This window comes from Uloborus diversus, unplaced genomic scaffold (assembly GCF_026930045.1).
Source record: "Uloborus diversus isolate 005 unplaced genomic scaffold, Udiv.v.3.1 scaffold_1069, whole genome shotgun sequence".
Classification (NCBI taxonomy): domain Eukaryota; kingdom Metazoa; phylum Arthropoda; class Arachnida; order Araneae; family Uloboridae; genus Uloborus; species Uloborus diversus.
The window spans coordinates 15,525-30,566 of record NW_026557731.1 but is presented as its reverse complement, the minus strand read 5'-3'; the positions used below and the strand labels follow the sequence as shown (position 1 = coordinate 30,566).

Sequence of the window (15,042 nt, the reverse complement as noted above, 5' to 3'; positions counted from 1 at the left end):
TTTAATTCTTGAAAAATATTATAATTTTTCATGTTATATGCAAAGTTAGACATGAAGTGGACTCTAAGTGCTACTATATCCAAAAGAAAAAAATAATAAAATAGAAAAAAAAGTTCTGTGATCTGTTTTGTTCAGTATGTATGCAGTCAATGTCCTCCAAGACTGAAGGTGCTGGCAGGCTCGTCATTTAGGAGGGTCACGGGGGTCAACTGCCCTCTTTGGGAAATTAATGTATTTACATGTTAACTTGATATTGGTTTCTGCTCTTTTTGGTATAATTTACATTGAGTATATACCTTTTGCCCCCCTCCCCCTAAAAAATGGAAAATTTCGAAGTGATGGCTCTGGGTGCCAGATCAGAGGCAGATACAAGAGATCCTGCAGTGCAGTGAAGCAAGTATACAAACAAGTATTTGAAGACCAAAACAATACAAGCAGAGATATTTAATAACACCCTTCAACGTATTAAATGAATTCAAAAGCATTTTAAATACCTTGTCAACTACGGTGGAAGAAGATGGGGAGGAGGAGCGGGTGCTCAAGGCATGACACATTTTAAAGCTTAGCTAAACTAGTTTGTGGCAATTTTCACTATAAATTGAAAACTCCATGAGGGCCCCCCCCCCCCTCTCCTCTCCTCCTACAGACTTTTCAACTGATTTATAACAGGCTTGTTTCAGTTTTAAAAAGAATCATTAATGACATGATTGTTGACTAGAAATTCTATTTAAAGTAGAACTGTTAAACTCATTGCTTATACCAAAATCATGTGTTGATTTCAGCAGCAGTTTTAAGGTTGTGATGTGGCTTTACAAAGGTTAACAATCTTAAGGAACATTAACATTGTTTGAAACAAAATCTTTACTTACTTTCTTTTAATTTTAATAGGAACTTGATCTGGTGGTGAATTATCGTCTTCTAAATTTGGCAAGCAATTGGAAGTTCCTTCTGATGAATCCACACTGTCAACTATACTCATAGAAACTGCATCCATACTACCATTAATTATATCATCAGGCATCTCTGGGTTAGAATACTCGGCATCTGAAAGAATGTTATAGGCATCATTTCTGTAATCTTCATGAGTGTCTGACGATTCCTTATTCAGGATATCATAGTTATCATTGTTATCATTGTTATAATCAAAACCTTCTATATGAAAATCACAATTAAATTCACCACAAAAATCACACTGATTACCAGTTCCATCTTCAGGATCATCACTAGTTTCAACCAATATTTTTTGTGAAATTTTATGAAGAAATGATTCTTTGAATTCTTTATAATGAAGATCATGCTGCTTATGGCAATGTTCAGTCCACAAATCGTCCCAACTTTCTGGCTTTACATCAGCACTCACATCACTAATCTCTTTTGTTTCCGGTCTGAACAAAGTCGAAATTCCTTTGGTTGATTTCAAGCCTGAATTTTCCAAATAATTTGCCAACTCGGCATCCAAATCCTTATCAGTCTCTTCTCTAACACTTACGCAAAAAGAATTCTGGGAAAAGTTATCAGCTAAGTTTTCTATAATATCACAGTTTACTTCATTCACCAATAAAGAATCCTCATGATTAGGTTTTGTATTACCATCATCAAATGACATAGATCGAAAATCTTCCGAAATCCGAACAACATCAAAAGTTTGCTGATTTTCCACTTCTGGAATACTTTCATCAATGACCATATTTTGTAGATTTTTCAAAAAGTCTGGGTTTAAATAGCTTTTGTACTCGGTCATCCAGCTGTGCAAAATGATATCATTGCCATGAAGCGACCAATAATTCTGCCATTCAGCATTCATTTCATTTTTGTATTCATCACTTAAAGAGTCATAGTTCTGCAGAATATTTGACACTTGTACAGTTTTATTCAGTAATACATCATTATTTATGGGATAATCATCATAATTGTCATCGTAGTCATAAATTTCATCATATTCATCACCTTCAAAGTATTCATGGTAATCTTCTTCCGTATAATAGTCATGCTTTGTTTTCATTTTTTTACTTTTCTGGAAAAGAGGAATAATTTTTGTAAAGATAAGTTCGTTGAATTTATACACATACTTCGAAAATGAACACATTACAATGTGAATATAACAAAAGAATTCTTCAAATTTTAAGTATTAAACATGTATCTATTTATGAAGCTATATAAAATATAAAAAATGTTTTAAATCTTATTTCCATAAGCTTGGATCGCACTAAAAAGTATGAAATAAAATAAGTACAATGATTTTCTGATCACACACACACACACAATGCTTAAAAATTGAAGTTGATCTAAATATCTTTTATTTATTTATGTTAATTCTAAAGCAGCCTATAAAATTTAAATTAAATATTTGAGAGAAGAAGTAGGCATTATATAGCTTTGTATTTCTTCGCTCAATTTTAATTAAAATTTTATTATATGCTTTAGAACTAAGATAAATATAATATTAAGTCATACATTTTGTAGTTGCCAACAATGAAATCTAAAAATTCACTAAACTTTGCATGAATAAATTTAAGGACAAAAATTTGAGTGCAAAAGAGATTTTTCCAAATGCAAGTAGCCTGTACAGGACTCGAAATTCAAAATTCAGGATACTATTACAGTAGACCCTCGTTTTACGCAGGGGTTACGTTCCACGGAAATGCCGTGTAAATTGAAACTACGTAAATTGGACCTAATAGTAGTGTTAAAATAGGGGTTAGGCTCTGTAGATAAAAAATATACTTCATTCTAGTGATGATTAATTGTATAATAAGTTTAATGTGTATTTATATCGGTTTTTATGCACAACATGCATAAAGAAAACTTAAACTAATTTCGTGTTCTGTTTATAAAGAGGAGCTGGCTATGATAGTCTTTTGGCAGTCATTAAGAATTTTTCTCTGTAATTCTTTGCAGAGCATTAATACATCCATGACCATTTGCGTCATTTCCATGATAGAATCTTCCTTCACTAACAAATCAGAAAAATAATTTCAATTGTCTAGGAATGGCTCAAAATTTTCAATGTGATCGTTTTTGGTTGTGTGTCACTGATGTCAGTATCCTCGTTAATTTTGGCCGCCTTTGTCACTTCTAAAAGCTCTTCTTCCAGTGAGTTCCGAACTGTGTGAGTTTAATAACTTTACTTCAGGAAAGATCTTTGGAACCAACTGCTTAAAATGTCTGCAGTGGCACCAGCTCGATTATTAGCACGCCAAAATGCAGTTTATTACGTGTAATCTGAAATCTTTAGGAGTTTGGATTTTAGAAGAGGGGAAAATTTTATCTGTTAGCATTGCCACATCCGCGTAAAACCGAAACTCATCTGCGTAAAATAAAAGTGTCAAATCTTAAACCGCATATAATTGAAACTGTGTAAAATGAACCTGCATAAAATGAGGGTCCACTGTATTATTTTTTTGAAGTTACTAAACTACAACATTTAAGTTTAAAAAATGCTTCAAAATCGACATTAGTTTGTTCCCTCTTAGAAGTGGTAATAAACATTTCTTGCTGATGGTAAAAATTTAGGAAGTTCAGAGAAAAATCTAATGTTTTATCGTATTTTTTGAGAATTAAAGATTAAAAAAAAAAAAGATATTGAAATAAACAAGTTTCAAAAATCATAGGACGTACACAACTTTCATAGTGGTGAATGAAAAGATTTCTTTTTTGTGATTCTGATTATTTTACTGTAGGGACTTTTCCCGATATTCAAATCACTGAAAAATAGGGTGTGAGATTTTGTGGATTTTTTTTTAAAATCAAGATAGTCGGATTTTTTAAATTTAAATCAAATTTTTTTAATCTTCAAAATTTGAAGATATTAATTACTGCATTATAAACATAATATATTTCATACATCAGATGAAAAAGCAACTTTTTAGTTTTTTACATTTCATGGCAGTAGCTATTTTTTAGCCTACTTTCCCAGTAAAAGTCAGAAAAAGAAGAAAAAAGCATGAAAGAAATCTTAATGCATCTTAAAAATATAGCAAAACACAAAAAAAAAGTCAAAAATAAATAATTAAATAAATATTGAAAAATTAAAAATTGGAAAGTAGGGTATTGAGATGGGGAAAAATGTCTGTCGGGCTGTCTGCCCCCCCCCCCCCCCCCCCTAATAACTTCTGAATGAATAGTCTGATTCGAAAAAACTTTTTTTTTGTTCGAAAAACCTCGGCAAGGGCACCTCATTCCCATATTTCACTTTTTGATTTGAACTATTTTTTGTTCAATTTTAAACAGTTCAAAAAAACTTAACATTAGCGCCTATGGGGAAATTCAAGGCAATTCCGAACTGTGAGGCAAATTTGCTTCAAACAAACTTTGTAGGAAAAAGCTTTTGATGAAAAACTTGTATATAAAATATCTTTTTGATTTGAACAATTTTCCGTTCAATTTTGAACAGTTCAAATCCCTTAACATTAGCGCCTACAGGGAAACTAAAAGTCAATGTAGATTCTGTACTTGAAGGCAGATTTACTTCAAACAAATTTTGTTGGAAATAGCTCTTGACCCCAAACTCCAGACATCGACTCCGAGAATTTACGGGCACTTGACTCCGACTCCTGTGCCCGACAATAAATCGGACTCCGACTCCCCGACTTCGACTTCGTAGCTTTGGCAAAAATTTATACACGGAGGTCAAATGACAGACTCCAATTCTTAGATATTCGACTCCGACTCCTTTACCCAAAAATGAGATCGACTCCAACTTCGACTCTGCAGCTATGGCTTTGACTGTGAAATAATTATTGTTGATCTGACTTGTTTTCATTTTTACGCTAAAGTTTTAATTTAGGTATTCAGTTTTCGGCGAATAAACTCAAAGGCATTTATGTTTCTACATAAAGATATGCGCAGACGATTTTTTTTTTTTTTTGACAATGAAAATTATTTCTTTAAGTTGACATTTTATTGTTTTTATTTATTTTGGTAAGTGCATTAATTCATTAAAAAAATTGTTTTTGGCAACACGGGAAAAAGAAACAATTTTTTTTTTTTTGATATGATGTATTTATTTTAATGAGCTTATTAATTTTAATTATTATTTTATCATTTTGAAAGCTGTTAAAGATTTTTTTAATGGAACACTATTACCTCAGACCTATTATTCAAACTAGTAAAAAAAAATGTCTGAATATTTTTCAGAGACTGTCAATTCAATTAAGCTATTATTTCTGAATTTTCAATTAAAAGAAATTATGAATTGATGATTTTCCTTTTGTACAAAAAGTAGCTTGCCATGCACAATAATAGCTAAGAACAGTAATCAAAGCATTATCAAGTTTTCACCAATTTGACATTGTAAAATTTATATTATTTTTTTTTTATAATCGAGATGAATTTACTTATGTAACACTCTAGCAGCTGGAAAGCTTTTTATGAAAATACATTCAATCTATTTTGCGACTAATTTTAGAAAATATGCACAAAAGAGATTTAAATGTGAAAACCTGTATATGAACACTTAAAGTTTAAATTGATTTTTTTTTTAAAAAAATCTCATTTTTTTTAAACTAGGGATTTTTTTTTAATTTGATTTTAAAAGAGACTTTTCTTCAGTTATTAATTGATTTACATTTATGAATATAACTCAACTTGAAACTAATATTTTTTATAAATATAGAAAAACATATTTCAAATATTACTGCACCAAAAAACTTGTATGCCATCATGAAAATTTAAACAATTTAAAGGCAGCTATGCAATAAAGTTGTTTTACTGGTTGAGACGAATTTACCAACACACCGATAAACATCTTATTTCTCACTGCACGAGTTTGTAAAGATTTATTTATTTTTTATAACTATTTTTTTTTTTTTTTTTTTTTTTTTGCTGCAATTTTCTTAAGTCGTTGAAAATGTTACATTAAGAAATTACCATTGATATTAAGATTTAAAAAAAAAAAAACTTTTTTTTGTATTAGTAACATTTAATGCGGCCCACTGGGCAAATGTCTGGCTGAGGGTTGTAAACCTATTGAATTGGGAAAAATGGGGTCGTCATGTACAAAATATCAGGAGCATGTTAATATCAGGCTTAAATTTGGCAGTGCTGTTACAGAATTTTAAAATTTTCTGGGGGAGGAATGCTGGATTTTATTTTTCTTTGGTAGAATTTTCGATTCCTTAACCCCCACAGTCATCAAGTCCACTTCAGAAAGTATTTCATGGATTTCTATTTAGCTCATGAGATATGTGATGTCTATTTTACTTAGAAACTGTCGAACCAATATTTGCTACTTTAAAAAAATAAGAAAATTGTATCACATATCATGAAGATGAATTACTTTGTCTATGGATGAACATTTTGATGCACAATATCAAAGAGTACCTCAATTTATGCTCAATTCAACTTACTTGGGATCCGAAACTGACAGGTAGTCCCATACTCTTCATCAGTTCGAAATCTTGTTCATACTCTCCCTCGAAAGGAATATAAGCTTCAGGTTCACCTTCAGAGCTGATGGAGTCTTCTTGGTCACCATTTTTCAGTTTAACAGGATTACAATAGTCATCTCTTTGAGAAAGATGTCAAGAGATTTATATAGCAGTTGAGAGGAAAGATATACAACTTTTTTAAGGATGAAGAGACATTTACATAACATACAAAAACATCTTTTTCAACAAACTAAAGAAAAGTATATGAAATACACTACCAGCTCAGTCAATTCCAGCCGAGAACTGCAGTTTCATGCTTATTAGCACTCATTAGCCCGGCATAGGAGTGACTGAGCTGGAGGTGGAAACCTCTTCTGAGCTGGAGGGCAGTAACTTACTAAATAAAGAAAAGTGATTTAAAAACTAGGTAACATCAAGAGCTAAGGTTAGGATTCACGCAACTGGATGATAAACAATGGAAAGAATGAACTATCCAATACATTTAAACAAGAAACATGATTTATAAATTAATGTGACAGAACTTTTTTCAATATCTATACAATGCAAAATTAAATGCCTTTCCTATTAACAATTCAACAGCTTGCTTACCTTATTTAGCCTGTTTATTTTTAAATTTAAAGTCTTAAGTAATTAAAAATTTGAATAATGTAATTAATATTTTGTTTGTGGATTTATCAGGTTATAATTTAATCATTTCTTTTCCATTAAATTATTAATTGAAAAATAATTCATCAGCAAATAATAAAGGAATATAATTTGACTAATCAAAACAATAATTTTCAGAGTCAAACACATATAAAATGAGAAACTTTGCACTTTGTGTCTTCCAATTTCCCAAGCTTTTTGCAAAAAGGGGATAAAATATCAACCCTATGCATGGCTGACCCTTCTGGGCTGATTATCCTTTTTCTTTCCATTGTTAACTAACTGCCCTCAAATTAAATATTTGTTTATTAGCAGAAAAAAAATGTTATTTCTTACAATTTCATTATTGAGCTCTGTATTCTATTTCTCTAAACATTTTAGAATTTCTACCTTTTTAAACCAAAATCAAAAAGGAGGTGGTTCTCAGTTCATACATTTTGTATTTTTTTTTTTTAATTTTTTTTTTACGTGTGTGTCAGCTCATAGCCCCTCAATTATTGAACCGATTTTAAGGATTCTTTTTTTCTTTAATGTATAGGGGATGGTCTAACATAGGTCTCGTACTTTTGATTGACAATATTTGTTCTTTAAAAAAAAGTTATAGGCAAAAAATGATAAATTCCACGCAATTTCTCTACTAAAATGATTCAATATAAAACCCATTGTCAGGGGCGTAGCTAAGGGGGGGGTTTTGGGGACAAACCCCCCCCCCCCCGAAAAGTTAGTCTCAAAAGAAAAAGAGAAAAAGAAGAAAGAGAAAGAAAAAAAAAGAAGAAAAGGAAAAAATTCCAAGCGATTACACACACACACACACACATATATATATATATATATATATATATATATATATATATATATATATAGAGAGAGAGAGAGAGAGAGAGAGAGAGATGTATAAATGAAGTAACCCCCCCCCCCCCCCGAAAGTCGGGTCTAGCTACGCCACTGCCCATTGTTAAAAAAATGGTTGCAATTAAACAGAAATATAAACAGTAATCATTATGATGAGAACTTTGAATGAAGGGGCTTCTCCAAAGCAAGCATGAACTTCATTCACTATCACAGTGGTATAAGAAAACATAGGATTTTTTATGAGTAGCTTAAAAGTATGTTACTGTGAAATATATATAAGGTTCATTCAAATGAAACGAGGTCAGTGACTTCACGTTAGCATTAAAGGTTAGACGATGCTATGTTTAACTGCATGTATGGAGGGACCATCTAGTGGTAGAGAGACTGATGCATGCGCAACGTTTCATGTTGCAAACACCGAAGAGAAGGTCGTCACACAAGTTATCGTACACTACGAAACATGTCCTTTTTTGACCACAAGGTCCACTGCTTGTAGAGTTCCTGAAACAGGGAACCACCATCAATGCCCAGCGTTATCAACAGGGTTCATACACTTGTGATCAAAAAAAATTCCCTGACTTTTCCAGGTTGTTTTTTAAAAAATTCCAGGTTACTCGCTTCATTCAAAATTAAGTTTAAATAGCAATTTTTTCAAAATAATTAAAATTGTTTAGAGTAGCAATGTAAAAGAACTAAAACTTTTTTTTTTTTTAAATCACGGATTTTTTTCTTTTTTTTTCTCTCACGAAATTTCTAGTTTTTTTAAACATTTTGTTCAAAATTGTTTTAATTTGTTTACTACAGTGAAACCTGTGTAAGTTGACAACTTGGGGTGCAGTACTTTGGTGGTCAACTTATGAAGGGGGTAGTGATTTTTTTTTTTTTTTTTTTTTTGCCATTTCTTGTACCATGTATTCATTTTTTGACTATTTGACTCTTATTCTTTCCGTTCAACTCACTTTTATTGTTTAACATTACTTTGAGACAATAATTTAAAATGTTATTCAAATATTTTTAGAGGTTATTTTCTCAGAATGACGTATAATGTGTCATGTAAATTTAAAATTTCAGTAAATTGATCAAAAAAAAAAAGAAGAAAACTGCAATGCAAGTAACCTTTACTCTAGCACAATTCCAATGTTGCCACAAAATATTGCAACTGAAAAAAAAAATACTTTGTCTTTTTCTACTGACACATGTTTTCATTGAACAGAGAGTACAAAAGGTAATCTCAATCTCAAATAGAATAACAAAAGAAAAGCAAATAAAAGGGTTCTTAGTAGTTTTCCAATGTGGTTAAACTTACAAGGAGGTTTAGTTATGCTGCTGTTTTATTTAGTTGGTAAAAAACTGGTCTGGCATCAAAAATATTCTTGGAAAGCCATTAAAAAAATAATAATAAAATAAAATAATTTACTAAATTAAGTTTTAAAAACTAAACCAAGTGGTCAACTTACAAAGGGTTTTTTACAATACTCCAAACCAAATTTGGGGTACATTAGTGGTCAATATAGACAGGTGGTCAAGATAGAAAGGTGGTCAAGTTATAGAGGTTTTCCTTCATTACACAAGATAGGACTAATTCCGTTCCTGACAAAAGGGGTCAACATAGACAGATGGTCAACTTACAAAGGTGGTCAACTTTACAGGTTTTACTGTACTTGTTGAAAATAGAGTGCTTTCAACTTATTTTAGCATTTCTTCGATGTCACGTGTCATGCAATCTTTTAGCATTCGCTGTTGGTTTACAATACTCCTTTTTATTTTCTTATTAGTATATAACACAAAACATATTGAGCAAAATACAAAGCTAAATTTCAGTATAAATATGATTAACTTGTTGCATCGATCGGCATACCATATAATGCATAATAACAAAAATCAACATCCGCCAATCATAGGCCAGTGCCAATAATCATTTTTGTTTTTTCCTTCCGCATATTATAGGATACTTACATTAAAATACCAATTTTTCTTTCTCAGAAAGTAATAGTTCATTTTCAAAACTTCATAACTTTTTGCACATTTTTTTACTTTCAACAGTTTACATTGATATAAACATCCAATTCAGTTTTTGGAAGTTTACGTCTACTTCCATCGTGCAAACGATCAAATATGGTGACTAAGTGAAAATTTTAATAAGTAGATTTTTGAATTTGTAGCATAAAAGTGGTTATAAATAATTAATAATTCTTAAAAAACTACAATTAAGACAAAATAGTCAGTTTTTAGCACATAAGTAACTAAATCAATTAGAATAAAAAAATGTTCTGAAGATCAAATTTTGTATTTTTCCAGAAAATAATTACGAATTATCCGGAAAAAAAGACACATTTTGCGTTGTTTTCAATAGTTTGCATTGCAATTAACATCCATTGCCTTTTTCGGGAACTTGGGCACTTAAAAACAAGGCCGTATCCAGAAATTTTTTTCGGGAGGGGCCCGGATTAGCACATTGCCCTAACACACACATACACATATAGTATATATAGACACACCAAACGCATAAAAATGTTAACATAGAAGACTTTTTGTCTCGATTTTTAATGATTCCACTGTTTGGACTGTTGTTATTTTATTTTAATTTCTTATTATTTTTCTTATTCACCTTGTAGTGGTAAGGATAACAGGAGAGTGTCCCTTTAAGTCGGATGTAGAACATCCATAATTTCAGGGGGTCCGGGGGTTTTCCCCCGAGAAATTTTTGAAAAAAAAAATCTGTATTTTGAGGCCTTATATTAGGTAATTGAGACTACAAAAATATGAAGACAAAAAAAAATGGCAAACAAAGTCGTTTAAAAGTTATACATTCTTTTGCAAATCAAGATCAAACAAAATAAAAATTGCTTGCTGGACAAATCATGGAACTTAATGGACAGAGAGGAAAAACAAAAGAGGAGAAAAGAGAAGCACCCCGCCATTTGCTTGTATCGGCTTTTAATGAAGTTTGTTTTTGATCACTCCCCCTATACCCCTATTTTTTTTTTTTTTTTTTCATTAAATGCCCTACAGTATGAAAATTGTACAAAACAGTTTAAAAGAAATGGTGTAGACATTCAGAAAATAAGAACGGAAGAGTAGTATTCTGGCCATTTGGACAATTCATACTTTATTTTCTTGATAAGATACAAAATTGAAGAACTTTTCAAGGAATTTCAAAAACTTAAATAATTTTCAAAGACTCTCGAACAGTTAAAATTATTTGAAGCTCTTTATTTACACTTTTCAGAAGTTGATTGCACAGTCTTACAAAATGATTATAAATTTGTAGGACACACAGAGTAGTACACAGAGAGTAGAGTAAGTGTTATTTTTTTTCTCATACTTAAGGTATTAACAGTATGCAGTAGAAGTAAGAAAAAAAAAACAAGCAATAACAAAAAAAACTTTCATGATACTGAATTTGGCATTAAATAAATGCAAGACAAGAAAAATATAAGTCACAAAAATGATCTTGAAAATTAGGCTACAAAAACGCGAGAATCATGATTTTTGCATTTTTTACTCAGGATGTATCGAGGAGCTGAATTTGGCACATCTTGGTAACAAGATTCTCGCCTAATCGGAAACTAGGGGCCCAGCCTTTGGGGAGTCCCCGTCTCGAAATCAGTACAGTGTAAGTTTTATAAGAGTTTTAGGGGGAGGAGGGCAGGGTCGTTCATAGAGGGGAGAATAGACACTTGTTGGCCCGGGCCCGAGCTTAAATGAGGCCAAATATTTTTAAACCTAGGGTTGAAAATATGGGTAAACAATATGGAAGGGGCCCAAAAAAGCATTTGTGACAGCCCCAAAATTTCTGTGCACGCCTCTGGAGGAGGAAGCGCATAGAAGTCAGTTTGGTAGACTTAAAAGTCTACCGAACTGACAAAGGGCCTGCCTTGACCCTCGATTGCCCTGAATTGAATTGGGAAAGAGAGCAGGGAGTCCTAATTAAAGGTCTAAATTTCAAGTGTGCCTTGCAGCTAATGAGAACTAGAACTGCTTTTTCTGTACTTCTTCAAAATATTATAAATTTTGAATAGTAGCAAAATTAAGAATAAAAAAAAATTTGTTATTTTCCTTTTCTGACATTAGGAATTAAAAAAAAAAAGAAAAAAAAAATCTTCTTCTGTTTTACGGTACAAAACATTTCGGGTTTCGGGGGGGCCCGGGCCCGTCAGGCCCCCCCCTCTGGATACGGCCTTGCTTAAAAAGTGTTGTGTACTTCCATCTTGGGAATGACCAAATATGGCGGCAACGCCCAAAAATAAGAAAGAATTTTTTGAATTTTTCGCATGAAAACAATTAAAAAATAATACATATTCATTAAACTACAATTCAGTTGAAAAGTTTTTAGCACATTCGGGTCCAAGGCAATGAGGATAAGATTGAGTTTTAAGAACAAAAGTTTTCATTTCTGAAGAAAATTATTTAAAATAATAATAATAATAATAAAACAATTTGCAGCCCATTTAGTGTTATTTTCATTAATTTGCAATTAAAGAAAACATCCAATTCTGCTTTGTTTTTGGAAACTTAGGCATTTAAGATCGTGTCTACTAACATCTTGTGAAAGACCAAAAAATACGACTACATTTCACACGTAGCTGAAAAGAATTTCCGATAAAAAATTTACAAAAAAAAAAAACAATTTTTCCTGATCGACCCTCCCATTTTCAGGTTGTGCTTCTGAAGCAGTAAATTGTATTTTTTCCTGTTGAGTTTGTGCATATTTCCTGTTCACCCGAGAAATTTTTTCCTTGGGAACTATTGAGGGTCAAAAATGACAGCTGCGGAAGTTTTTTTAGGTCGCCACTTTTTTTTATTGCTAGCGTCATTTTGTCTCAAAGTTTTAAAGTTTTTTAAAAGAAACATCAATAAAAATGAGGATTAGATCGCATACAACAAAATTCCCTGGGAAAAAAAATTTGGGCGGCACATTAGGAAAATTCCCTCCCTCACATTTTTGTCTATGTCATTTTCCCTGACACTTCCTGGTTTTCCCGGAGTGTACAAACCCTGATCAGGCCACTTTACAAGACGAGTCACTAAGACGAAACTGCAAGGTATTTTGTCCAAAGGCGTTCACATACGGTCAATGAGGTGAAGACGACTGCAGTAGTTCTGGTGGAAAACGCTGGAGTTGGAACATCCACCATGCACCCTTTCACCGTGCAGACATTCCACTCTGTGACTTTTATGTTTTCGGACCTCTAAAACAAGCTATTCGCAGATGATGAACCAGATAATGCGGATATTACAATGAACGACGAAGTGTCTAACTGGGTTCAGCCTTGGATCGAATAGCAACCTACTAGCTTCTTCAAAGATGGAATTGACCACCTAGTGTCGCAATGGGGTAAATGTGTCAACAGTTTTGGCGACTATTTTTGAGATAATAAAATCGCTTACTTTACACTAGCGAAATGGTTTCATTTGAATGCCCCTTATAAAATAGTGGAAGTAAATTTTTATATTTAGATTATTCCAATTAGTTAGTTCACAAATAAAGACCAGAGAAACAAGGATTTTGAATCACGGGTGCAAGTTTGCTGATGTGCTCAAGACGGAAAATATTTTAGGTAAAAAAAACTGAGATTTCTAACACTAACAAGATTGATCTCAAAGTAGCTTTTTCTTTGTATTTGGCATTTTTTAATTTCCTTGCATCCAACTTTTTCTCTTTTATATGTTTTTCTTTTATTAATTTAAAACCATTATGCATAAATGTTGATGCTATGCAATGAGTTCACAGTAACAGAGCTACCTAAAAAAAGACAAACGGAACATGTCTAAAAGCCACGCTTACAGCAGCACGTAGCAAACAAAACAAGCTCATAAACCGAGAGAATGTCAATGTAAATTCATGATTATAGAACGGTATAATAAATAAAGCATATTTCTCAAATGCCTAATTTTCCTTCTTTTTACTCCAAGTAAAACCTGAAGGAAAATTGTCGAATTAGTTTCCGTCCTGCCCTCCATCTCGGAAATTTCATCGAGACGGAAATCCGTCCTGAGACGGAAGGTCTTGCACCCATGTTTTGAATGCTCAATGCAAGGACTTGTGTTGAGAAAAAAAAAAAAAACAGGGTTTGGGTTGGGGCACACCAATTGTTGCCTGAAAAGGGCAGAGTGCAGCACCCTCCTCAAAAGTCTGGAGGAAACACTAGACTGGTTACTGATACAATAAATATGGTGGATGGCACTTATGAACAAATGGTGTCATTTATTCTCAAATATTACACATATTGTCAGCTCAAGGAAACAGTAGGATATTTTATTCTTATTCCTAGGATTAGATGTCTTATTGTTGCTCTGAGGTGATATTTCCAACATGTTAAAACTGTGGAAAGCAGATGCAGGGGTGATTGTAACTCCATGAAAAAATACCTGAACTTTTTTTCCTAAGAAGAAAAAGTATTTTGATGGGCATATATATGCATTACGTGTATGTACACATTATATGTATATAAATAATTTAGTTACATAGTTATTTGTTGGGGCTAAAACTCGAAGTTTTAATCGGACTTCATACGTCCATGTGCATGGTGGGAATTAAATTCTTTTAATTTTTCTCATTTCTTAAAATATTTCAAAGAATGTTTTATTTTCCTCCTTTGTAACTGAATCCTTAACCATTAATTACATTCATTTACTAATACACTAAAGCCTAATACACCAGCATTTTTTAATGATTCCCGGTTTCTTTTATGAGTATTTGTAGAAGAATGTTGCATTGCAATAATGCCTTCACACCATCATTAGCATATGTAAAGGGCTTGTTGCAAGAAACACAAAACCAAAATCCAGCCCTCTCAATTTTTTTACACTATATTTCCATCTTTTCATTGTAGCAATCCACTCTGTTTAACCATTCCCAATTAAACTTGTTCTTCTTTCCTGCATCGATGGAGCCAATATCTTCAGAGTTATCCAGATACCTCATTTTTTAAATGAGAACATGCAAAGTTCAAATGTTCAAATTTATCAAACAAAAATAGTAGCGAAATGAAAAGCAAGAGTTAACTAAACAAACTAATTTATATTTACGAGGAGCATATTAATAACGATAAAGTATAATTAGAATTAGTTCAATAACAACAGAACGAACGCAGATAAAGATCATAAACCAGAATATAAAATAAAGAAAATATTTGCATACGATCAATTCCTC

General features: G+C 32.1%; 1 protein-coding gene across 2 annotated transcripts in view; it reads right to left on the bottom strand.

Moving 5' to 3' along the window:
- The window catches only part of LOC129232097 (trimethylguanosine synthase-like), a 35,575-nt gene that overhangs the window by 19,250 nt on the left and 1,283 nt on the right, over positions 1–15,042 (bottom strand). Inside the window, exons 3-5 of one of the 2 annotated variants that reach the window (XM_054866334.1) lie at positions 6,348–6,507; positions 1,201–2,014; positions 870–1,044 (exon numbers count right to left, since the gene is read on the bottom strand). In XM_054866334.1, coding sequence (XP_054722309.1) covers positions 870–1,044; positions 1,201–2,014; positions 6,348–6,507 — 1,149 coding nt within the window. Of the gene's footprint in view, positions 1–869; positions 2,015–6,347; positions 6,508–15,042 lie in introns of both variants that reach the window. The other variant, XM_054866333.1, reaches the window with a different exon arrangement.